This window comes from Oncorhynchus mykiss, chromosome 24 (genome assembly GCF_057628025.1).
Source record: "Oncorhynchus mykiss isolate SJ-2025 chromosome 24, ASM5762802v1, whole genome shotgun sequence".
Taxonomy (NCBI): domain Eukaryota; kingdom Metazoa; phylum Chordata; class Actinopteri; order Salmoniformes; family Salmonidae; genus Oncorhynchus; species Oncorhynchus mykiss.
This window is the reverse complement of record NC_143045.1, coordinates 26,162,266-26,189,300: the sequence shown is the minus strand read 5'-3', so window position 1 is coordinate 26,189,300 and position 27,035 is coordinate 26,162,266. Positions and strand designations below refer to the sequence as shown.

At 44.1% G+C, this 27,035-nt stretch overlaps 1 protein-coding gene across 13 annotated transcripts in view; it reads right to left on the bottom strand.

The window, feature by feature from the left end:
• Positions 1-27,035, bottom strand: part of msi1a (musashi RNA binding protein 1a) — a 330,671-nt gene that overhangs the window by 59,078 nt on the left and 244,558 nt on the right. For all 13 annotated transcript variants that reach the window (XM_036961343.2, XM_090218795.1, XM_036961340.2 and 10 more), the window contains exons 9-10: positions 15,050-15,164; positions 9,236-9,310 (exon numbers count right to left, since the gene is read on the bottom strand). In XM_036961343.2, the coding sequence (XP_036817238.1) occupies positions 9,236-9,310; positions 15,050-15,164 (190 nt within the window). The remainder of the gene's footprint in view (positions 1-9,235; positions 9,311-15,049; positions 15,165-27,035) is intronic.

The window sequence follows — 27,035 nt, the reverse complement described above, 5'->3', positions numbered from 1 at the left end:
TCATGAAGATGGATTACTGGGCTGAACACGCTAACAACAAGTGGCTATTTGGACATAAATTATGGACTTTATGGAACTTTATGGAACAAATCAGTCATTTATTGTCGAACTGGGATTCCTGGGAGTGCCTTCTGATGAAGATCATCAAAGGCAAGTGAACTTCGGTTGACTCCAAAATGGCAGATATTTCTCTGGCTGGATTGGGCTCTGAGCTCCGTTGTCAGATTATGCTTTTTCCGTAAAGTTTTTTTGAAATCTGACACAGCGGTTGCATTAAGGAAAAGTCTATCTTTAATTTTGTGAATAACACTTGTATCTTTTATTAATGTTTTTTATGAGTATTTCTGCAAAATCACAGGATGTTTTGGAATCAAAACATTACCGCACGTAATGCGCCAATGTAAACTTAGATTTTTGGATATAAATATGCACATTATCGAACAAAACATACATGTATTGTGTAACATGATGTCCTATGAAGATCATCAAAGGTTAGTGATTCATTTGATCTATATTTCTGCTTTTTGTGACTCCTATCTCTGGCTGGAAAAATGCCTGTGTGTTTTTTTTTCGACTTGGAGGTGATCTAACATAATCATATGTTGTGCTTTCGATGTAAAGCATTTTTGAAATCGGACACGATGGGTAGCTTAACAAGAAGTTAATTGTTCATTTGCTGTATTGGACTTGTTAATGTGTGAAAGTTACATATTTCTAAAAATATTTTTGAATTTCGCGCACTGAATTTTCAGCGGAATGTTGTCAAGGGGTTCCGCTAGTGGAACGCCTGCCCTAGAAAGGTTAACTCGGAACTGTGAAAACTTGACTTCAGTGAGTTCAAGACAACTGGGAATTCTGGAAAAAACTAGCTCCGACTGGGAAATATGTTTTGAACGGCCCATGTTCTGAATTGTGTCGCTGTACATTTCAAAAGTGCTAAACAAATAGTTACATTGACTACGTCCGTCCTAGCTCGCTCATTAAGGTCTTAATCAAAATGACGGATTGCCTCTTATCCGCTTGTCAAATCAAATCAAATTTTTTATTTGTCACATACACATGGTTAGCAGATGTTAATGCGAGTGTAGCGAAATGCTTGTGCTTCTAGTTCCGACAATGCAGTAATAACCAACAAGTAATCTAACTAACAATTCCAAAACTACTGTCTTGTACACAGTGTGAGGGGATAAAGAATATGTACATAAGGATATATGAATGAGTGATGGTACAGAGCAGCATAGGCAAGATACAGTAGATGGTATCGAGTACAGTATATACATATGAGATGAGTATGTAAACAAAGTGGCATAGTTAAAGTGGCTAGTGATACATGTATTACATAAGGATACAGTCGATGATATAGAGTACAGTATATACGTATGCATATGAGATGAATAATGTAGGGTAAGTAACATTATATAAGGTAGCATTGTTTAAAGTGGCTAGTGATATATTTACATCATTTCCCATCAATTCCCATTATTAAAGTGGCTGGAGTTGAGTCAGTGTCAGTGTGTTGGCAGCAGCCACTCAATGTTAGTGGTGGCTGTTTAACAGTCTGATGGCCTTGAGATAGAAGCTGTTTTTCAGTCTCTCGGTCCCAGCTTTGATGCATCTGTACTGACCTCGCCTTCTGGATGAAGCTGGTCTGCGCATGCTCTGAGGGCGCGGCTGGGGATGCCGCCTGGGCATGCAGCCTTGCGAGGGTTAACACGTTTAAATGTCTTACTCACCTCGGCTGCAGTGAAGGAGAGACCGCAAGTTTTCGTTGCAGGCCGTGTCAGTGGCACTGTATTGTCCTCAAAGCGGGCAAAAAAGTGATTTAGTCTGCCTGGGAGCAGGACATCCTGGTCCGTGACTGGGCTGGATTTCTTCCTGTAGTCCGTGATTGACTGTAGACTGAAGCTAAGAACGTTACAGTCTCTGATGTCCCTCTGGAATGCTACCCTTGCTCGGATTTCATCAACCTTGTTGTCAAGAGACTGGGCATTGGCAAGAAGAATGCTAGGGAATGGTGCACGGTGTGCCCGTCTCCGGAGTCTGACCAGAAGACCGCCTCGTTTCCCTCTTTTTCGGAGTCGTTTTTTGGGGTCGCTGCATGGGATCCACTCCGTTGTCCTGTTTGTAAGGCAGAACACAGGATCCGCGTCGCGAAAAACATATTCTTGGTCGTACTGATGGTGAGTTGACGCTGATCTTATATTCAGTAGTTCTTCTCGACTGTATGTAATGAAACCTAAGATGACCTGGGGTACTAATGTAAGAAATAACACGTAAAAAAACTGCATAGTTTCCTAGGAACGCAAAGCGAGGCGGCCATCTCTGTCAGCGCCGGAGTCTATCTAGGACAAGGGGCCTTTTATCAATATATTTGCCTGTATTTAGTGATTGGTGCAGATCGTCTACTTATGCCATAGTTTATACATCTCAATTGTCAGTAGAAACCACAGTAGAAACCACATTTGTTTAAGCAAGTTAGCCATGGCAGTAAATGAGGCTGAATGATATATTTCGCTGCCAGACAAGGCTCCACTGATAGCCAGGTGTAGCAGTGGTAAGATGTTAGGCTGCTGTTGGGACAGCTTTATGTAGGCCCTAACAGTTTGTGGCAGTGGTTGTCTACTATCCAATAGAGCACCACAGTGGCAGTATCATAATACCCATAAAACCTGGCGGTCAAACAGGGAAATAGTTTTTCCACCATTCATTTTTCCCATAAGGGTTGTGTTTCATGTAGGGTTACCCTGGTGTGACGTTTTGATAACCATGTAAATCTCTCGGACAAGGCGACTTTTATCAATATATTTGGATGTATTTATTCTCAGATTCGAACATCATGCAAAACTACAAATTCCTGCAAGCTCCTGCACGTCATCTCTACCTGACACCTTCGCTAACAGGTATTGTGTCAATTTAAAACTTGCACAAGACTGATCACAGAATTGTCCATTTAAAGAAATGTTGACCATTTATGCATTACTACATTTAGCTAACATTAGATAGTTAATCCAGAGAGTTTTATCTTTGCCTTGATTCGGCAGTCTCGTCCAGATCATCATTGAATTTATAGCTCTTTATGTTAGCCACATTAGCAGCTAATTAGCATTTCATTTTTGGGGAGTAAATACAGGCAAATATATTGATAAAAGGCCCATTGTCCTAGATAGATTTACATGGTTCTAAAAAAAAGTCACGCCAGGGTAACCCTACATAAAACACAGCCCTTATTTTACATATTTCTAAAATCCCCTATGGGAAAATGAATGGTGGAAAAACAATTGCAACCATTTCCCTGTTTGACCACTAGGTTTTATGGGTATTATGACTCATACTGTTGTACTCCATGAAGCCTATGCCCTCGCAATTGTCAGTGAGTATTTCCTCTCCATATCTCAAAGCCAAATCAAATAACTTGGTTGTAAAATAGTTGAGCTGAATACTGAGAGTTGAGAAATAAAAATATAACTACAGAAAGTTGAGACCCTCCTCTCTTCAACAGGGACAAAGGGACGAAGCTTACAAAGCTGTGTTTTTCCAGCAATTTCATTTTGAAATTTTATACGATCAGAACATATTTTTCTCTCAAACGCATGGGGGGAGAGGAGAGTGTCTTGCTCATCATAGCAGCAGGCCCCAGCGAGGCCACAGGCCCAGCGGCAGGCAGACACTTTCATTACAGGAATCATGAGGATAACGCACTTCACTGTTTGACCAAATCAAGGTTTTAGCCTCTGAAAAGGTTTTGAGTGAGGTGACAATGAAGAATGTGCTATTTCTACATTAATAGGCTCCTTTCTGTTGTTTACCATCTATGATCCTGGCTGTCTACCTGATGACAGAGTCAGAGCAAGTCTCTTTGTTGATGCCGCATTTGTTGACCTTGAATGTGACTTTGCGTGACCTCAGCTCAGCCTATCAGAAAACCGGGCCGTAGCCCATTAATAAGCCAAAGGCTATTTATAGATTAGTATAACAAAGAAATTGCACAAAAATCTTTCCAAAACAATCTTAACAGGCCCATGGGCAGCCGGCCATGTCACCTTTTTTATTGTTTCCTTTCTATTTAAAACATATATTTTGTGTCAATTTCAACCAGCCCACCAACCAAAAAATGGTCCAGTCCATCTGACATTTGTCAGAATTGCCAGATTGCAAATCTGCCTTGCTCTCTCGCTTTCTCCCTTCCTCTCTCTCAGCTTCCCCTTTTCTTTTTTCTCCCATCCCTTCATCTCCCTTTCCCTCTCTGTCCATCCTGGAGAGCACAGAGAAACAGAGGGGAAACAAAGGTGTTTTATTTGTCTTGTTTGCATGGTTTCTATGTCCCTTAGCCCCAGCGGGTAGCTGTTCAAATTCAGGCTGTGGGGCCCCGGGCGTGTGTGTATGTGTGCATGTGTGGGCGTTGCATGTGTGTGTGTTTGAGGGTGAGGGGGTTAAACCTCTTGACGGTCCCCCTTTTCGTTTGCATAAGTGATTAGGCTCTAATCAAAAGCGAAGCATCAATTCCCTTCCCCCTTAAAGGAGAGTCAGGTAAATGGAGGAGAGGAGCGAGGGATGAGGCGGCTTTATTACACAGCCATGGCACAGGAAGTGCTCTAAGAGGCTGTGACCTTGGCATTCACCATCAGCGCCGCCGCATCCTTCAGCTCTCATCAGCAGCAGAGATGTCAGATGCCAGAAATGGGGGGTGACAATAACAACTAGACGCTAGGCTGCTGTGAAAGCGAGAGGAGAGTCTCTATAGACAGAGACGTCGTGATATTCACCAGGCCCATTTGAACCAGTAGTGAAATAGAAACGTTATTGCCACATCATGGAATAGCACTAAAATGGCTGTTTTCCTAGAACTGTGACAGTCAAAGGGGGAATGGACAAATAAAATACAAAAAGGCACACAGCACGAATTGTAAACACTGTTGTCTCAACATCCTTATTGTTGTTTTAGCAATGTGCACACACATTTACAATAGCCATAACGCAGCAAACATTCTATCAAAGAACCAGATGCTCCATGCCAATATGAGACACACTGTAATGGAGACGTGTGAGATAAAAATAGGCCATGGTAAAATGACATCACTCGCGCGCACACACACACACCTCCATTTGACCTCCTCTGAAGCGCTGTCCCCTCTGAGGATTGCGGGCAGTGCTTCTCCTCTCCTTTCAACAGTCCATTTTTAACCTCCCAAGCAGAGTGAGCTTTATGCTAAACCCCCGACGCTACAAGGAGGGAAAAAAGGCTTTTCACCTTACATGTCCAACACCAAGGTCGTTTGGCACTACAGTATCTGAAAATCACAGGGAGAAAAAAAGGGCCACATTGTGCCTGGTGCTGAGGCAAGATCATTTTACAGAGTGCGCCAGGGGATTAAATGAAGGCAGTAAAGTTAACCTTGGAGCAATCAGACCTCCTCTCTACCTTCAACTAGTGCCAACATGGAAGCAGGGCTGGGGCTGGCAAACGTAACACAGTGCCTGTTTACTAGCCAAGCCAAGGCCTGGACTGACGACAGATAGCACTAGATCTGCTGGGGTCCCTCCACACAGGAAACAGCTAGAGGCTTTGTTCTTGCTTTTTGTCTTTTCATTTGATTTTTAATCTGTGTGAGGAGGTGGAGGAGGAACAGGGAGGGGAGGAGGAGGAGGGAGGAAGAGGAGGAAGAATTGTTTATGTCATCACCATGGAAGGCATGTGTATGGCCTGTATGGATTAGAGAAAGCTAACTTGGCATTTCATCCTCTCATTCATGTAATGAAACCTCAAATTCAAGGCATACAGTATGACATGCGTACAGGTTCCGATGTGTACACAGTAGAGAATCGCCTGGAGGAATGATATGTTTTAATGGTGGTGTCATACATTCGGTTTGTGTAAAATAAAATGTTACTGTTGAAATTATTATTATTTATTTGAAAATATATTTTGTGTGGGGTTGGTGAAACTAACTCACTATACTTTAAAATGACTTAAAAAAAAAGGGAAAATGTGCAGTAATGATAATGGACCTACATTCATACAGTTTGACTGTCCAGCTGCTAACAATCACTGAAATGAAAGACAGTCAAAGATCATTGAACATTCCCAAAAATATAGATTTATTTTTGCAAATTTTGACGCAGACTAAATATAAGACATTGTCAGTGCAGCCCTCCAGACCTGGTCTAAATATAAGACATTGTCAGTGCAGCCCTCCAGACCTGGTCTAAATATAAGACATTGTCAGTGCAGCCCTCTGGACCTGGTCTAAATATAAGACATTGTCAGTGCAGCCCTCCAGACCTGGTCTAAATATAAGACATTGTCAGTGCAGCCCTCCAGACCTGGTCTAAATATAAGACATTGTCAGTGCAGCCCTCCAGACCTGGTCTAAATATAAGACATTGTCAGTGCAGCCCTCCAGACCTGGTCTAAATATAAGACATTGTCAGTGCAGCCCTCCAGACCTGGTCTAAATATAAGACATTGTCAGTGCAGCCCTCCGGACCTGGTCTAAATATAAGACATTGTCAGTGCAGCCCTCCAGACCTGGTCTAAATATAAGACATTGTCAGTGCAGCCCTCCGGACCTGGTCTAAATATAAGACATTGTCAGTGCAGCCCTCCAGACCTGGTCTAAATATAAGACATTGTCAGTGCAGCCCTCCAGACCTGGTCTAAATATAAGACATTGTCAGTGCAGCCCTCCAGACCTGGTCTAAATATAAGACATTGTCAGTGCAGCCCTCCAGACCTGGTCTAAATATAAGACATTGTCAGTGCAGCCCTCCAGACCTGGTCTAAATATAAGACATTGTCAGTGCAGCCCTCCAGACCTGGTCTAAATATAAGACATTGTCAGTGCAGCCCTCCAGACCTGGTCTAAATATAAGACATTGTCAGTGCAGCCCTCCAGACTTGGTTGAAGACCGAATGCATCCCCCAGGACACCTTTGTTTGAATCCCTTTCCCCTGGTATAGTAACAGCACTGGATGATTTCTCCAGTACCTCACCAATTTACACGCATTCATTATTCATCTGTGTCGGTAATATTCCTTCTGAATGTGGACGTTTGTTTGCGACTCCGTTTGATACGTATTCACACTGCTGCTGGGGAGTACACCGAGATGCTCTGACTATAGAGACAACAAACCTGCTGAAATACTATACTGATGTTCTCCACTCCACACTCAACCGACGTTTGACACTGCTCACAGATGCAGTGGGTTCTTGTATCTTTGTATGAGCATGGGGCTAAGGCCCCAAGAACAACAGCCAGAGACTGCAAACAAAATGTAACATTTCAGACAATTGAAGTTAAATCACCAAAAAACCCAGCAAAGCCCCTACATTGTCATCATTACTAGAGTACACTGGTGTTTCATATCTAAATAAACATTACCTGACTCCTATTTGAAAGACACAGTAGGTTCTAAATACTAAATTGACCATCCACAAGAAAAACACATACTCACTGAAGCACTGCTAGGTCCCCTCCTGTATATGTGTATATGAATGCCCCTCCTGTGTATGTGTATATGAATGCTCCTCCTGTATATGTGTATATGAATGCCCCTCCTGTGTATGTGTATATGAATGCTCCTCCTGTATATGTGTATATGAATGCCCCTCCTGTGTATGTGTATACGAATGCCCCTCCTGTATATGTGTATATGAATGCCCCTCCTGTGTATGTGTATATGAATGCTCCTCCTGTATATGTGTATATGAATGCCCCTCCTGTGTCTGTGTATACGAATGCCCCTCCTGTATATGTGTATATGAATGCCCCTCCTGTGTATGTGTATATGAATGCTCCTCCTGTATATGTGTATATGAATGCCCCTCCTGTGTATGTGTATATGAATGCCCCTCCTGTATATGTGTATATGTATTTCCCTCCTGTATATGTGTATATGAATTCCCTCCTGTATAAGTGTATATGAATGCCCCTTCTGTATATGTGTATATGAATTCCCCTCCTGTATATGTGTATATGAATGCCCCTCCTGCATATGTGTATATGAATGCCCCTCCTGTATATGTGTATATGAATGCCCCTCCTGTATAAGTGTATATGAATGCCCCTCCTGTATATGAATGCCCCTCCTGTATATGTGTATATGAATGCCCCTCCTGTATATGTGTATATGAATGCCCCTCCTGTATATGTGTATATGAATGCCCCTCCTGTATATGTGTATATGAATGCCCCTCCTGTATAAGTGTATATGAATGCCCCTCCTGTATATGTGTATATGAATTCCCCTCCTGTATAAGTGTATATGAATGCCCCTCCTGTATATGTGTATATGAATGCCCCTCCTGTATATGTGTATATGAATGCCCCTCCTGTATATGTATATATATGAATGCCCCTCCTGTATATGTATATATGAATGCCCCTCCTGTATATGTGTATATGAATGCCCCTCCTGTATATGTATATATGAATTCCCCTCCTGTATATGTGTATATGAATGCCCCTCCTGAATATGTGTATATGAATGCCCCTCCTGTATATGTGTATATGAATGCCCCTCCTGTATATGTGTATATGAATGCCCCTCCTGTATATGAATACCTCTCCTGAATATGAATGCCCCTCCTGTATAAGTGTATATGAAGACCCCTCCTGTATATGTGTATATGAATTCCCTGCGGGCTGGATAATCGTGGAGCATCTCGTCATGGCAGTCCCTAGCATGGTGACAGTCACTCTCTCCCTCTGGCAACATTCCAAGCTGGGTATACTGATGCCAGGTGGCAGAGAGAACACAGGTCACTCATAACATGTTGAAATAAGGCGTGAAATCAAGCTCTAACATTTTCCATTGTAGAGGTCTTTAGAGGAGAGTGAATGGTGACATAATTGCATAATGTTACCTTAACAAATCACATTTGGAGAATTGGATTTTTCCACAGTATAATAACTGGCAGAGTGATGATGCGATGAGTGAGAGTGGGTGCCAGGACAGAATTCATCCCTTACTGAAGCCATTTGGGTTACAGAGAGTGACATGGCATTACAACATAACATAATCATCTTCAGGAACCCAGCTGAGATCAGAGAGAGAACAGTGTGTGTGTGTGTGTGTGTGTGTGTGTGTGTGTGTGTGTGTGTGTGTGTGTGTGTGTGTGTGTGTGAGGAGGGAGGCGGGGAGTGGGATGTGTGTTTGTGAGCCAACAGGGGGTCCATTACCTCACCCCAGCAGGCAGGCAGAGAAGCACACAGTGCCTAACAAGATGGAACTTACCAGGGAATTGGTAGCTGTAACTCGGGGCAAAACCAGTGTATCCACGGCCGTACGTTGCTACAATGTTTGGGTAACCTAGGAGAAGGGGGGACAATCAGGAGTTGTGTTAAACCATCTTGGCCTCCCATCACTTTACACACGCACGCACACACACACACACATAGACACAGACACAGACACAGACACACACACACACACACACACAGCCCTGTTGCTGGTGCTAGATTGCAGATGAGTCATGAGGCTCAGTTTGAGCTGATGAGCATCAGAAGTGTTCCAGTCTCAGCCTGTCATGCTATCCAGCCTCCTCCTCCCCAGCCTGTCATGCTATCCAGCCTCCTCCTCCCTAGCCTGTCATGCTATCCAGCCTCCTCCTCCCTAGCCTGTCATGCTCTCCAGCCTCCTCCCTAGCCTGTCATGCTCTCCAGCCTCCTCCCTAGCCTGTCATGCTATCCAGCCTCCTCCTCCCTAGCCTGTCATGCTCTCCAGCCTCCTCCTCTCCAGCCTGTCATGCTCTCCTGCCTGTCATGCTCTCCAGCCTCCTCCTCCCCAGCCTGTCATGCTCTCCAGCCTCCTCCTCCCTAGCCTGTCATGCAATCCAGCCTCCTCCTCCCTAGCCTGTCATGCTCTCCAGCCTCCTCCTCCCTAGCCTGTCATGCTCTCCAGCCTCCTCCTCCCCAGCCTGTCATGCTATCCAGCCTCCTCCTCCCCAGCCTGTCATGCTCTCCAGCCTCCTCCTCCCCAGCCTGTCAGGCTCTCCAGCCTCCTCCTCCCTAGCCTGTCATGCTCTCCAGCCTCCTCCTCCCCAGCCGGTCATGCTCTCCAGCCTCCTCCTCCCTAGCCTTTCATGCTCTCCAGCCTCCTCCTCCCTAGCCTGTCATGCTCTCCAGCCTCCTCCTCCCCAGCCTGCCAGACTCCTCTACCTCCCCAGAGGCTCCCAGACGACCCCTCGTCGGCTCCCAGGGTTACATGGCAACAGGATGTCTGGAATCTGTCCAGGTTTTTTGTCACCTGTACACTGTCATTGATGGATAACCTTTCAATTAGAGCCCCGGCTAATCGATCATGAACGACACGGCGCTGCAAGACAATGAGTGGATGAGATTTGTGCAAGGACACTATGGATTAGAGAGTCTTTCTGATATGTGAGGCTACCTTGGTGCGCTGGGCGGGCCGTAATATCCGCTGAGATACCACAGAACAGGCAAGAAGAAATACGATGGCGTGATTGTAAAAAGTCACTCCAAAAGTGGCAAAAAAGAAACTGCTATTTGAATCTGCTATTTGGGAATATACTTGGAATATGTTAAGTTGTGCCATATTTGCTGAGGCAGAAATTTTTAATGATGATAGTTCAGAAGTGCTCCTTTAGCTCCCAAAGTCTCCTATTTCATAGCTTCCGATAGAGCCGTGACTGTTTCAAGGGTGTGTGTGTGTGTGTGTGTGTGTGTGTGTGTGTGTGTGTGTGTGTGTGTGTGTGTGTGTGTGTGTGTGTGTGTGTGTGTTAAAAAAACACCACATCAGCAGTGTTTGCATTGTTGGATCCGTTGGAGCACATCCTGGTCACAGTGGAAGATAAGAGGGAAATAAAGTGGGATGGGACCCAACACACATGCTGCTCTTGTATGGTTGCCAGATTGGAGGCAGGAGCTGTCACAGTCCAACTGAGTCTCAATGGACACTTGAAGGCAGATGAGCTGTTGTTTAAATCCTGCTACAGTGCCCTATCTCTGCTCACAAACAACAACAGCAGTTTACTTGCACTTTTTGTGTGTGTATGTGTGCATGTGTTTGTGTGTGAGAGAAACAGAGAGAGAGAGAGAGAAACAGAGAGAACAGAGAGAGAGAGAAACAGAGAGAGAGAAACAGAGAGAGAGAAGGAAGTAAATGCAATATAGTGGTTCCTACTGGGTTCTGACACACTAGACTCGATAACATTTATAATCACACAGGTCATACAGCTCAAGCTGAGTGACCTCATTTCCTCCATCCAGACCTGGTTTCCTTCTCACTGGCCTAGAGAGATACTGGACTCTATGAAATGAGCACTTACTGATCACACTGAGCTTCTGACAACATGTGTATATATATACACATCTGTCTACATATTACACTGATATCGGTTCTACCCCAAACTGTGTGGACCAGGTTTGGTAGCCATACACTGAATGTGAGCTATTCATTTATTTGTGTGGATATTTAAAGATGTCTATTAAGCTTTTTTGACTAGCAACTGCAACTTAATTCTTACAAATGATGTGTCGTTTAACTGTGTGATCAGGGCTAAATGAGCAGTTCTTTTAACTGTGGAATGCTATGCAATGTTAACAGACCGTAGCCTCTAAACTAACGTCAGGACTACGTCAGGACTACGTCAGTATCCATGCACTGTTTATTTCTCCTCTTAAAGAGGAGTAAATGCCAGAGGCTAAATATACATGACATGGGCTTTTCCTCTGACATGTAAAGAGGTTGCAGAGAAAGAGAATGTGTGTGTTTGGTGGGGCTCTATTGACAGTGTGAGATTAACACAGAAGCAAGCCAGCACCTCGGGTTTGGAGTGTGTGTGTGTGTCTGTGTTGCTGGTAGCCATGCCTCGTCAGCAAAACAAACAACAGCCCAGCTAGGGCTGTGGTGGTCATGAAATTTTGTCAGCCGGTAACTGTCGTGCAGCCTCAAGGTCTGTGCTCAACTCAGCCTATCAGTGCTTGCTGTTGTCTGCAAGAACACGCACAGACATTAACACACAGATTTGCAGGCACTCATGCACACTCTCAGTCATATTCCAGACATACAGATGTACACATTAACACATACATACACTAATTCCTCCGTGGCTCTGCTGTCTGCAAACGTTAGGCTACAATGAATTATACAGCTACATTAATACAGTAGAACACAGCTACACAGGTCTGCATAATGAAACACACACACACACACACACACACACACACACACACACACACACACACACACACACACACACACTACACCCTTTAAATGAACACATATTTACTCCTCAGGCATCACATCCTTGTTGTGCATATTGAAAAGCAACAATGATGAACTGGGAGACATAGGAACCTGTCTCACAGACATTTTTCCAGGTGGAAAAAACAATGTCTTTGCACAACAATAGAGTTTGGCTGATATAAGAGGAGTGTGTGTGTGTGTGTGCACTTCGCCCTGCCTAGCAGGTGAGAGGATCACAGTGTGCTTCTGCTTTCCTCCAGGAGGCGGAGCTAGGCTAGACAAAGACATCCAGACAAGAGAGGATGGAGACATGGAAACAGGGGGGGGGGGGGTCTGGCTGTCGAGACGAGGCATGGCGGTGGCCAACAAGACCGTGCGTCGACACATGCACGCACACACACACAGGAGATAGGAAGTGATTGGTCTGACATGTTTTCTGGCTCCTCTCCTCCGTCTCTCCCGTCTTCCTCTCGGTGTATATCTCAGTAAATAAAGGCTGGCCCCACTAGCTGCCGCAGAGCCTCAGGGCCTGTGTATTAATATGCATACTAATGCCCTTTTTTATGGCCCAACAGTTCAGATTCACTTTAAAATCAATTATGCATCTGGTAAAGCCACACTCTGTACAGGGCTTTAAATGTGTATTAATTTTAGCAAACATACATGCAGGCCCTAACACAATAAAGATAAATGGCTCGATTAGGTGTGGTAAACAAAGCGAACGCGTTTTGGGGGGAGGGGGGGGGGGGGGGGGGGTGTGTTAATGAGATTTTGGCAAGTAAGGAATTAGGGTTCCTTAAATAATGAGCCTTGTTGATTTTTGTATGCAAATTAGCAAACGGAATGTTTCGCTGTCCTGCTTTTCCAATTTAATTTAGATAAGGAGTTTCAGTTCATTCTCCCTCTCTCTCCATCCTCTCCTTCACTGCTCCTCACACATCTCTCCATCCTCTCCTTCACTGCTTCTCACACATCTCTCCATCCTCTCCTTCACTGCTTCTCACACATCTCTCCATCCTCTCCTTCACTGCTTCTCACACATCTCTCCATCCTCTTCTTCACTGCTTCTCAAACATCTCTTCTCCTCTCCTTCACTGCTTCTCACACATCTCTCCATCCTCTTTTTCACTGCTTCTCAAACATCTCTTCTCCTCTCCTTCACTGCTTCTCAAACATCTCTCCATCCTCTTTTTCACTGCTTCTCAAACATCTCTTCTCCTCTCCTCTTCTATGCACTCTTTCCATTTGCTTGACATTTGGTCAGGTTGATCGGCGATACATCAGAATATGTTCACCAGATTCTTGTGGAGTCTCTTCACATTACACTAAAACAGGGCTCTCCAACCCTGTTCCTGGAGATCTACCCTCCTGTAGGTTTTCACTCCAACCCCAGTTGTAACTAACCTGATTCAACTTATCATCCAGCTAATTATTAGAATCAGGTGCTCTAAATTAGGGTTGGAGCGAACCCCTACATGAGGGTAGCTCTCCAGGAACACGGTTGGAGAACCCTGCTCTAAACTGTGTCTGTTGACAGGGTATTGACAAAATCACCTGTAGAGAAACTTGACACATCTCTACCAAACCAACCAGGCTGAGTTAGAGTTTGGTGCCTCCAGCAGACTTCAGGAACTACAGCTGGAGGTTTGTGGTGGAGAAGTTGGAGAATGAATGATGTTGATGAACTATAGTAGGAGACAAGCCCTCCTCTCCTCTAATCCCCCCAACAGATGAAACCCTGTGATATCCATACCCTATTATTCAGCAATCTTCAGGTCTGGCAGATGAAATCATACATTTATAATTTAACATTACTTCAATTTTCCTCTTCATTTACTTCTGTAATGCATAGCCCTGCTTGGATGAATTTGGGGGCTGGGAGAATGGAAGTTTGGGGGGGTGGGTGGGGGGTTCGAGGCAGTGGATATGGTAACGGAACTGTCTGAATATCAATAGAATATTTAATGCAAGCCCCTATGAGGATGCTTCATCAAGCCAAATTACGGGTAGGGCGACCTATCCTGCAGCTTCCATTAGCCGTCATTCGGATTCAGCACCCAGCATCAAACTATTTATTTGCTTCAGTTACTTTGAGCAGACGATCAATCTAACAGTAATTATCTCTTGTCACTAACGCTGGGCTGAAGCTCTGAGGAGAGCTGGAGAAGGGAGGAGGGAACTGGAAAGGGGGGGGGGGTAAAGCGGGGTGGGGGAGCCTTCTCAGGATCCTTGTTTCCTGTCTTTCCCTTGTCAAATCTACATGAAAATGGGGGAACACTCTAAGTGAATGGCTGTTAGGGAGGGGATCTTTGTATAGTCGTGAGGAGGGAGGAAGGAAGGTGGGTCTCCAGCAGACCATTGCTGGCAGCATTTCCTGGAATGAGCTCTCGTCTAGCTGATGTTTATAAATGGCAGCAACTTGTAGGAGTCATTTGACTGTATTTCCCTTGCCTTGTTATTCCTTCATTGTGTTTTGGGGAGCGTGTCCTGTTAGATACATTCCTATAGATAGTAAGTGGCTGAGAGTCTCCGTGTCAGGCAGAAATCACTAGCACTATCAGAGCCAGAATCAGGATTGGTAACCGAGGTGGTGTTGGTATCAGACAGTGTGAGAGAACATGTCAGCGGTGGAGAGAGACACAGCTAGTCCGTGTCAGGCAGAGTGCCCTTCCTGTCCTGCCACAGCACTAGAAACAATGGTAATGTCAAAGTCTTGGTAAGGGTCACTTGGGACATGTTGGTGGGCTACTTTTGCTAATTGCCATATTGGGTTTTGTCAATATTACCATAAGGCCGCATTCATTCTGAAAATATGTCTTGTACCAATCCAAGTGTACTCACTCAGCATGCCCATCCCCAGCATGAAGGCATCCATGGTGTAGGGCAGGCCCCTGGCCCTGCCTCGCGTACCTGGAGGGAACATCACCTCCTTGGGCTGGGCCTTCTTGCATTCTACCTGTGGACAGGACACAACGAGACATACATCTGTGACAAGTTCCCTCACAGTACACAGGATGAACATAGACAATACATTAATAGACATTGAATACATTCAAGGAATATGGCAAGTGTCAGAGGTTTCAGGACAGACAACGAGACACACATCAGTCATACGTGAAAAGACGTCTTACTGTACTTGAGATGAACATCCAGTACATACTGTAGGCACTGAAATACATGAAAGGAATATGGAAGTGTTGACCCCATGTCACACAGGGTTTTCAGAGTAGCGCCATCAGGTGGACCACCTGACCATCAAACCTAACATCTTTCATTTTGGGCTAAATGAAGAACAGAGAAGGGATCCTTGCGTTTCCTTCCCATCTCCTCACAGCTGAAATGAGCACCCATGTTTGCTTGTTCTCTTATGTCAGGGCTGCTGCATCTCCAGGTAAAGTTTGGATTCTCTCTCTCTCTCTCTCTCTCTCTCTCCCTCTCCCTCTCTCTCCCAATCTCTCTCCCAATCTCTCAATATCTCAATCTCTCTCTCAATCTCTCTCTCTCAATCTCTCAAGCTCTCTCTCTCTCTCTCTGACTGCTTCTACCCCAGGGCAGTATTAACCCCCCATCACATACACAACTCCATCGCCTGTTCTGCCGTTTACATTTGCTCCCCCCATCTACACACACACACACACACACACACACACACACACACACACACACACACACACACACCCCGCTGTGCTGACTGACATTCCCTCCTCCTAACACAATGCTTATTGCTCTTATACCAGGGCTATCAAAAGCATCCTAAAACACACCATGGCCATCGTTTTATTAAGGTACATTTATTTGTTTCAATGGCTATGCCAGTGTCATCATTATCCTTCAATCAATACATTGAAAACACTAACAATGGTAGAGCAGACACAGGCTATGCTAGAGGCCATGCTAACCTTCAACCTACCCTCTAATTAAACACAATGGTAGAGCAGACACAGGCTATGCTTGAGGCCATGCTAACCTTAATCCTAGCCTCTAATCAAACACAATGGTAGAGCAGACACAGGCTATGCTAGAGGCCATGCTAACCTTCAACCTACCCTCTAATTAAACACAATGGTAGAGCAGACACAGGCTATGCTTGAGGCCATGCTAACCTTAATCCTAGCCTCTAATCAAACACAATGGTAGAGCAGACACAGGCTATGCTAGAGGCCATGCTAACCTTCAACCTACCCTCTAATTAAACACAATGGTAGAGCAGACACAGGCTATGCTTGAGGCCATGCTAACCTTAATCCTAGCCTCTAATCAAACACAATGGTAGAGCAGACACAGGCTATGCTAGAGGCCATGCTAACCTTCAACCTACCCTCTAATTAAACACAATGGTAGAGCAGACACAGGCTATGCTTGAGGCCATGCTAACCTTAATCCTAGCCTCTAATCAAACACAATGGTAGAGCAGACACAGGCTATGCTAGAGACAATGCTAACCTTCAACCTACCCTCTAATTAAACACAATGGTAGAGCAGACACAGGCTATGCTAGAGACAATGCTAACCTTCAACCTACCCTCTAATTAAACACAATGGTAGAGAAGACACAGGCTATGCTAGAGGCCATGCTAACCTTCAACCTACCCTCTAATTAAACACAATGGTAGAGAAGACACAGGCTATGCTAGAGGCCATGCTAACCTTAATCCTAGCCTCTAATTAAACACAATGGTAGAGCAGACAGAGGCTATGCTAGAGGCCATGCTAACCTTAATCCTAGCCTCTAATTAAACACAATGGTAAAACAGTAGCTGTCTATAATTATATCAGCATCAGGCGGGTGAAGAGGGGGGCAGGCGTAGTGGGCAAGGGGAGCAGTAGTGGGTTACTGCCCGCTGCTGGCTAATGGCCGTGGAGAGCTGGTCGTGATCGGGGTGGGTGTCATCAGTGCCAGCAGAGCGGTGGGGCCAGGGCCCGTTAGTTAAGAGGCTTGATGGGCGCTTCCCTGTTATTACTTAACTAATTATATGGATGGCTCAGGTTTCAACCAGTGCTGATGAGGTCCTTCAGCTCTTAATGAAAATATGAAGGGGAGCAAATGGTGTGGGGGAGTGAGGTGGGTGGAGTTATGGCCGGCGTTCTTATCAGGGCAGTGGAGAAAGACGAGGGAGGAGAGAGGATAGAGTATGACAGTGTGTGATTCTCTGGTGTTTGAGTCTGTGGTTTTCTAAGTTTCTAAGTCATCCATCTGTCTGTAAACTTTAGACAAATGTCCAGTAGTCATCATGAAATAAAATTATCAAAAGGCAGAGATGATATACAGAAGCAGGTCGGATGATTTGTCACTAGATACATTTCCAGCGCGATATAAAACATTCTTCTTGTGTTGTGATCAAAATGTTTAGAGAGTGAATTTTTTAAATGTTCTTATCAGTAACTAATTCCAACATGTTATTTATACAAGCATACATTTGCCTAATCTATTCATAATGACATTCTTGTGAGCAGAGTATCTCGGCGCACACATGCACAGACCTCTGTCAGAGTGGTTTGATTGACAGGTCCACCCAGGACCAGAGGGCAGGGAGCTGTGAAGGGCAGGGAGCTGTGGGGGGCAGATGCCACCTGCCAGTCTCCTCCTGCGGGGGGGGGGGGGGGGGGGGTAATGAGAGAACACCCTCCTCCCCTCCACTCCTCTCCCTCCTCCCCACCTCTCCCCCATCATGAGCTTTAATGCATGAAAGTGGGGACGCGTTTTTAATGTTAACCAGCCCTTTTAACACCAACAACCTCCCTATTGTGACAATGTGACTGCCGTTACAAACAACCCCTACTAAAGAACAATTATTCTACAAGGAAACAATTACAGAAGAGCAATCATTTTTCTGTTGGTAAGTGCCCATTGCCCACGTAGATTTCCATATGTTAACAATATTCCAGCTCATATTAGTCAGGATCAAAGCCTCCTTCATATTAAACTATGTAAAAGTATACATTTCTAAAAGTGACAGAGCTGGGACATCAGCACTTTCTCTCTTTTAGAACGAACCAGTTCAGAAGGAACACTGTCACTTTCCCTGACTGCCATAACGCCTGGAACCAACCTTCTTTAGAGACACATTTTGTTTCCTCCAGCACATTTAAGAGCAGGCACTTCCTCTGACAGGCCCGATAACTAACTGACTGACTGACTGACTGACGGACGGACATGTAAGCGGACGGACGGACATGTAAGCAGTGAAATGCCTGTTTTACCACAGAGATCTCAGGCCTTTCTCTGTCTCTATATCCCGATACCTAACAGCACAGCACTGCCATTACGTCTACTCACATCCCCCAACCATGACCCCCACGGACGGACGGACGGACGGACGGACAGACAGACGGACGGACGGACAGACGGACGGACAGACGGACAGACAGACAGACAGACAGACAGACCCAGACAGACAGAAAGAGAGAAAGAGAGAACGAGACAGACAGACAGACAGACAGACAGACAGACAGACAGACAGACAGACAGACAGACAGACAGACAGACAGACAGACAGACAAAAGGAGAGGAGAGAGAAGTTGCCTCATTCACGGAACTGATTAATTCTCACATCTCTTCTTCCCCTGTCTTCCTCCCCAGAACTGCAGTGCTGCAGAGTGCAGTGCCTGGCTGGCAGAGTGACTCATCCCTCAATACAACAGTACAGTCACTCCAGGCAAGAGAACGAAAGGCACTTAAACCCAAAACCAGAACATCAACATAACAGAGGCAAACATGACAACAGTGGTCACATATCAGATGGCCTGTTTTGACTATTATTATCTGAGCAGGGCTATAAAAAGACATGTACAGTAACCACTCAATTTGTGTACATTTGTATATTTGTGTACATGTAAGCAGTGAAATGCCTGTTTTACCACAGAGATCTCAGGCTTTTCTCTGTATCCCGAGAGAGAGAGAGAGAGAGAGAAGGAAAGAGGAATCTGCTCCGTTGCCTGACGGCAGAACCCTGAACTTAACACTGAGTCATAATTCATGGCAAGTTGAATTAGATTACATGGGAGGAATGGGGAGCCCCTGTACATTATTAATACACTTAAAGCTATTTTGCCTGACACACAAATCTATATATGCAGTGAAAAAAACTATTTAGGCTATTTATGCTTCCAAAACAGAACATCTATTTTCACTGTGGCATTTGCGAGAGGAAAGCGCTTTAGAGCAAATAAAAATGTTACACATGTGTGTGTGTGTGTGTAGTTGGGCTCTTCTTCAGGCAGTGTGTGTGTGTGTCTTGGCTATAGATTACAGAGGGGTCTGGCAGGGTGAAGCGAGCAGAGGGAGCCATCTCCACTGCATCTCCCCTCCACTTTACTGCTTTCTTTTCTTTATGCGTTACATCAACTACAGATAGGAGGTCATAAAACCCTGTTAACTTTACCATACCATTTTCACTGGTGTTCTGCCCTTTTGTCAGTTATGTACAGGAATTCTACTTTATGTATCTCTTGCTCTCTTCAATCCCCCCCCCCCCCCCCCCCCGCCCAACTTTCATTCCCCCTTTCTAAGAAGTGGATTTCCTCCTCTCTCCATTGTGACATGTCTGGTCTGAAAGAGCACTTTGGAAATGGCATGCTCCAATACAATTGGCTGAATTACTGTAATCTTTTAAAATATCACAATTCACCTCTGTTAGCTTAACCTACTCTAAAATACTGCAGTGCTGCTGTGTGTAAACACAAAGGCAGACAGGCGGAGAGAGTGAGAGAGAGAGAGAGAGAGAGAGAGAGATGCAGAGAGAGAGATGCAGAGAGAGAGAGAGAGAGAGAGAGAGAGAGAGATGCAGAGAGAGAGAGAGATGCAGAGAGAGAGAGAGAGAGAGAGAGATAAAGAGAGAGAGAGGGAGGCTTATACTTAAACTCTTTAACATCATCCACAGCTCTGGCATCTTCCCCAATATTTGGAACATAGGACTGATCATCCCAATCCACAAAAGTGGAGACAAATTTGACCTCAATAACTACCATGGGATACGCGTCAACAGCAACCTTGGGAAAATCCTCTGCATTATCATTAACAGCAGATTCATACATTTCCTCAGCAAAAACAATGTATTGAGCAAATGTCAAATAGGCTTTTTATCAAATTACCGTACAATAGACCACGTATTCACCTTGCACACCTTAATTGACAAACAAACAAACCAAAACAAACGCAAAGTCTTCTCATGTTTTGTTGATTTCCAAATTGCTTTCAACTCAATTTGGCATGAGGGTCTGCTATGCAAATTGATGGAAAGTAGTGTTGGGGGAAAAACATACAACATTATAAAATCCATGTACACAAACAACAAGTGTGCAGTTAAAATTGGCAAAAAAAACACACATTTCTTTCCACAGGGCCGGGGGGGTGAGACAGGGATGCAGCTTAAGCCCCACCCTCTTCAACATGTATATCAACGAATTGGTGAGGGCACTAGAACAGTCTGCAGTACCTGGCCTCACCCTACCAAAATCTGTAAAATGTCTACTGTTTGCTGATGATCTCGTGCTTCTGTCCTCAACCAAGGATGCCTACAGCAGCACCTAGATCTTCTGCACAGATCTCAATAAGACAAAAAATATCCAGTTCCCAAGACCACTAATACAAATTCCATCTAGACACCGTTTCCCTAGAGCACACAAAAAACTATACATACCTCGGCCTAAACATCAGCGCCACAGGTGACTTCCACAAAGCTGTAAACGATCTGAGAGACAAGGCAAGAAGGGCGTTCTATGCCATCAAAAGGAACATAAAATTGACATACCAATTAGGATCTGGCTAAAAATACTTGAATCAGTTATAGAACCCGTTTCCCTTTATGATTGTGAGGACTGGGGTCCGCTCACCAACCAAGAATTCCCAAAATCGGGCAAACACCAAATTGAGACACTGCAAAAATATAATTTACTCAGCTCTCAAATAATGCATGCCGATACCCGCTAATTATCAAAATCCAGAAATAGCCGTTAAATTCTAGACCACCTAAAAGGAAGCAATTCCCAAACCTTCCATAACAAAGCCATCACCTACAGAGAAATAAACCTGGAGAAGAGACCCCTAAGCAAGCTGGACCTGGGGCTCTGTTCACAAACACAAACAGACCCCACAGAGCCCCAGGACAGCAACATAACTAGACCTAACCAAATCATGAGAAAACAAAAAGATAATTACTTGACACATTGGAAAGAATTTACCAGAAAACTGAGCAAACTAGAATGCTATTTGGCCCTAAACAGAGAGTACACAGTGGCAGAATACCTGACCACTGTGACTGACCCAAAATTAAGGAAAGCTTTGACTATGTACAGATTCAGTAAGCATAGCCTTGCTATTGAGAAAGGCCGCCAAAGGCAGACCTGGCTCTCAAGAGAAGACAGGCTATGTGCACACTGCCCACAAAATGAAGTGGAAACTGAGCTGCACTTTCTAACCTCATGCCAAATGTATAACCATAATAGAGACACATATTTCCCTCAGATTACACAGACCCACAAATAATTTGAAAACAAATCCAATTTTGATAAACTCCCATATCTATTGGGTGAAATACCACAACGTGCCATCACAGCAGCAAGATTTGTGACCTGTTGCCACAAGAAAAGGGCAACCATTGAAGAACAAACACCATTGTAAATACAACCTAGATTTATCTTTATTTATTTTCCCTTTTGTACTTGAACTATTTGCACGTCATTACAACACTGTATAAAAACATAATATGACATTTGAAATGTCTTTATTCTTTTGGAAGTGTAATGTTTACAGTAAATGTTTTATTGTTTAAAAAAAATCTATTTCACTTGCTTTGGCAATGTAAACATACAGTGCCTTGCGAAAGTATTCGGCCCCCTTGAACTTTGCGACCTTTTGCCACATTTCAGGCTTCAAACATAAAGATATAAAACTGTATTTTTTTGTGAAGAATCAACAACAAGTGGGACACAATCATGAAGTGGAACGACATTTATTGAATATTTCAAACTTTTTTAACAAATCAAAAACTGAAAAATTGGGCGTGCAAAATTATTCAGCCCCCTTAAGTTAATAATTTGTAGCGCCACATTTTGCTGCGATTACAGCTGTAAGTCGCTTGGGGTATGTCTCTATCAGTTTTGCACATCGAGAGACTGACATTTTTTCCCATTCCTCCTTGCAAAACAGCTCGAGCTCAGTGAGGTTGGATGGAGAGCATTTGTGAACAGCAGTTTTCAGTTCTTTCCACAGATTCTCGATTGGATTCAGGTCTGGACTTTGACTTGGCCATTCTAACACCTGGATATGTTTATTTTTGAACCATTCCATTGTAGATTTTGCTTTATGTTTTGGATCATTGTCTTGTTGGAAGACAAATCTCCGTCCCAGTCTCAGGTCTTTTGCAGACTCCATCAGGTTTTCTTCCAGAATGGTCCTGTATTTGGCTCCATCCATCTTCCCATCAATTTTAACCATCTTCCCTGTCCCTGCTGAAGAAAAGCAGGCCCAAACCATGATGCTGCCACCACCATGTTTGACAGTGGGGATGGTGTGTTCAGTGTGATACCTGTGTTGCTTTTACGCCAAACATAACGTTTTGCATTGTTGCCAAAAAGTTCAATTTTGGTTTCATCTGACCAGAGCACCTTCTTCCACATGTTTGGTGTGTCTCCCAGGTGGCTTGTGGCAAACTTTAAACGACACTTTTTATGGATATCTTTAAGAAATGGCTTTCTTCTTGCCACTCTTCCATAAAGGCCAGATTTGTGCAATATACGACTGATTGTTGTCCTATGGACAGAGTCTCCCACCTCAGCTGTAGATCTCTGCAGTTCATCCAGAGTGATCATGGGCCTGAGATGGGCTGCATCTCTGATCAGTCTTCTCCTTGTATGAGCTGAAAGTTTAGAGGGACGGCCAGGTCTTGGTAGATTTGCAGTGGTCTGATACTCCTTCCATTTCAATATTATCGCTTGCACAGTGCTCCTTGGGATGTTTAAAGCTTGGCAAATCTTTTTGTATCCAAATCCGGCTTTAAACTTCTTCACAACAGTATCTCGGACCTGCCTGGTGTGTTCCTTGTTCTTCATGATGCTCTCTGTGCTTTTAACGGACCTCTGAGACTATCACAGTGCAGGTGCATTTATACGGAGACTTGATTACACACAGGTGGATTGTATTTATCATCATTAGTCATTTAGGTCAACATTGGATCATTCAGAGATCCTCACTGAACTTCTGGAGAGAGTTTGCTGCACTGAAAGTAAAGGGGCTGAATAATTTTGCACGCCCAATTTTTCAGTTTTTGATTTGTTAAAAAAGTTTTAAATATCCAATAAATGTCTTGATTGTGTCCCACTTGTTGTTGATTCTTCACAAAAAAAATACAGTTTTATATCTTTATGTTTGAAGCCTGAAATGTGGCAAAAGGTCGCAAAGTTCAAGGGGGCCGAATACTTTCGCAAGGCACTGTATGTTTCCCATGCCAATAAAGCCATTGAATTGAGAGAGAAAGAGACAGAGAGACATGCACTGGCCATGCACTAACTCCTCCTGGACAGAGAGAGCTGAGTAAATACACAGAGAGAGAGACAGGAAGAATCAACTTAACATGTCTCCTAATGGGATTAAATGGGCTGAGGAATATATCAACTATGGAAACACTCATAGAATCATGTCATGTCCCCTCTGCCTTGCCCCTCCTCTGACACACACAAACACTTCCCTCCCTCCCTTGGGTGTTTCTGCCATGTTCTCAGTGTCATCAGAAGAAGTAGTGGTGTTAACAGCCAGAAGGAAGAAAGAGAAGAGAGGGAGAAGGAGAAAATAAGAGTGATTTTATGCACGCCCCGAGCTGCCACTTTCTCCCTCACAGCGGTAGATTATCTCCCAATGATATTGCAGGCCTGAGCCCTGGCATGGCAGAGCCAGCCTTTAAATTGGCCCGCCGACATGCTAGGCACTTATCATACATGCTAATGGGCTAGCGCCGCAGTGGGCTTGCGCAGGGGGCCTCCGGGGGCAGGCAGGGGGCTGGAGGGAAGAGAGGGGCGGCGTGATGGGAATGAGCCAGGGTACATCTGTACTGGAAGGGGGGCTACATGGGGATTATGGAGAGGTGTCAGCAGTATTGCCTGGGAACATGTAGCAGGTCTACAGGTCTAGGGGGGCTGTTAGCTATTGGTGCAGACAGCACAGAGACACCAGCAGAGAGGAGAGTGAGGTCCTTGCATACCCAAGGCTGAGTTTGGTCAATCAGTGAAACAAAAGCAGTTAAATGTTGACATCTATGAGGACGGGGTAAGAATGGACAGTTAACATACAGCCCTCACCGCTAGTCTCACATCCAGTTCAGATCCGTTGAAAGAAAGGATAGTCTATAATTACCTCATTTGTGCATCTAAGAAAGAGCACTGATACAGTAGACTGTGTTTTCTCTCTAAGTTTTCCTGTCTGGGTGGTACCTGAGGGAGGGTTTATCCCAGGCCAGGATCGATCCACTCCTCTACATGTGTCCAACAGCTGCACGGTTCAGTCTGCCTCGACCAGGCCTTTAAACACTTTCCAGCTTTATTGTGCGCCCCACACTCCAGTTAAACACCTATACTCTACCATCACAGCACAGTAAAGCAGCCAAGCTCAGTGAGTACTACCAGACAAAGGAGGGGGGGATAAGGCTTGGTCTTGGTTTTGTATGAAGCGATTTGGAGAGAGTGTGAAAGGGGTGTGAGTGTCAGGTAAAAACAGACTGACACACATCCAGGCAGTCAGTCAAACCTGGGCCGCAGTTTTTGGGCCAGAACTCCAGTCTGTCCACTCTGAAGAGGAATACAAAAAGCCTATTCAGAGTTTTCCTTCACCACTCTATTTCTCAGCCTCTCCACATGTCAGAGCTCTGTCAGGGCTAGGATATTTACATGTAAAAGTATGAATAATAAAACATTCCTTATACTAAGCAAACCAAACAGCATAATTTTCTTGTTTTTAAAATGTACACATACCCAGGGGCACACTCCAACACTCAGACATCATTTACAAACAAAGCATTTGTGTTTAGTGAGTCTGCCAGATCAGAGGCAGTAGGGATGACCAGGGATGTTCTCTTGATAAGTGTGTGAATTGAACCATTTTTTTGTCCTGCTAAGCATTCAAAATGTAATGAGTACTTTTGGGTGTCAGGGAAAATGTATGGAGTAAAAAGTACATTATTTTCTTTAGGAATGTAATGAAGTAAAAGTAAAAGTTGTACAAAATATGAATAGTAAAGTGCAGATACCCCCAAAAACTACTTAAATAACTTCCCACTTTAATAATGGAACACTAGTCACTTTAATAATGTTTACATATTTTGCATTACTCATCTCACATGTACGTACAGTTGAAGTCAGAAGTTTACATACACCTTAGCCAAATACATTTAAAATATATTTTTCACCATTCCTGACATTTAATCCTGGTAAAAATGCCCTGTTTTATGTCAGTTAGGATCACCACTTTATTTTAAGAATGTGAAATGTCAGAATAATAGAAGAAAATGATTTATTTCATCACATTCCGAGTGGGTCAGAAGTTTACATACACTGAATTAGTATTTGGTAGCATTGCCTTTAAATTGTTTAACTTGGGTCAAACATTTTGGGTAGCCTTCCACAAGCTTCCCACAATAAGTTAGGTGAATGTTGGCCCATTCCTCCTGACAGAACTGGTGTAACTGAGTCAGGTTTGTAGGATCCTTGCTCACACACGCTTTTTCAGTTCTGCCCACAAATGTTCTACAGGATTGAGGTCAGGGCTTTGTGATGGCCACTCCAATATCTTGACTTTGTTGTCCTTAAGCCATTTTGCCACAACTTTGGAAGTATGCTTGAGGTCATTGTCCATTTGGAGGACCCATTTGCGACCAAGCTTTAAATTCCTGACTGATGTCTTGAGATGTTGAATCAATATATCCACATAATTTTCCTTCCACATGAGCCATCTATTTTGTGAAGTGCACCAAGCCCTCCTGCAGCAAAACACGCCCACAACATGATGCTGCCACCCCCGTGCTTCACGGTTGGGATGGTGTTCTTCGGCTTGCAAGCCTCCCCCTTTTTCCTCCAAACATAATGAAAGTCATTATGGACAAACAGTTATATTTCTGTTTCATCAGACCAGAGGACATTTCTCCAAAAAGTACAATCTTTGTCCCCATGTGCAGTTGCAAACCGTAGTCTGGCTTTTCAAGGCGGTTTTGAAACAGTGGCTTCTTCCTTGCTGAGCGGCCTTTCAGGTCATGTCGATATAGGATTAATTTTACTGTGGATATAGATACTTTTGTACCTGTTTCCTCCAGCATCTCCACAAGGTCCTTTGCTGTTTTTCTGGGATTGATTTGCACTTTTCTCACCAAAGTACGTTCATCTCTTGGAGACAGAACGCGTCCCCTTCCTGAGCGGTATGACGGCTGCGTGGTCCCATGGTGTTTATACTTGCGTACTATTGTTTGTACAGATGAACGTGGTACCTTCAGGTGTTTGGAAATTGCTCCCAAGGACTCAAATGATGTCAATTAGCCTATCAGAAGCTTCAAAAGCCATGACATAATTTTCTGGAATTGTCCAAGCTTTTTAAAGGCACAGTCAACTTAGTGTATGTAAACTTCTAACCCACTGGAATTGTGCTACAGTGAATTATAAGTGAAATAATCTGTCTGTTAACAATGGTTGGAAAAATTACTTGTGTCATGCACATGTAGATGTCCTAACCGACTTGCCAAAACTATAGTTTGTTAACAAGAAATTTGTGAAGTGGTTGAAAAACAAGTTTTAATGACTCCAACCGAAGTGTATGTAAACTTCTGACTTCAACTGTATATACTGTAGTCTA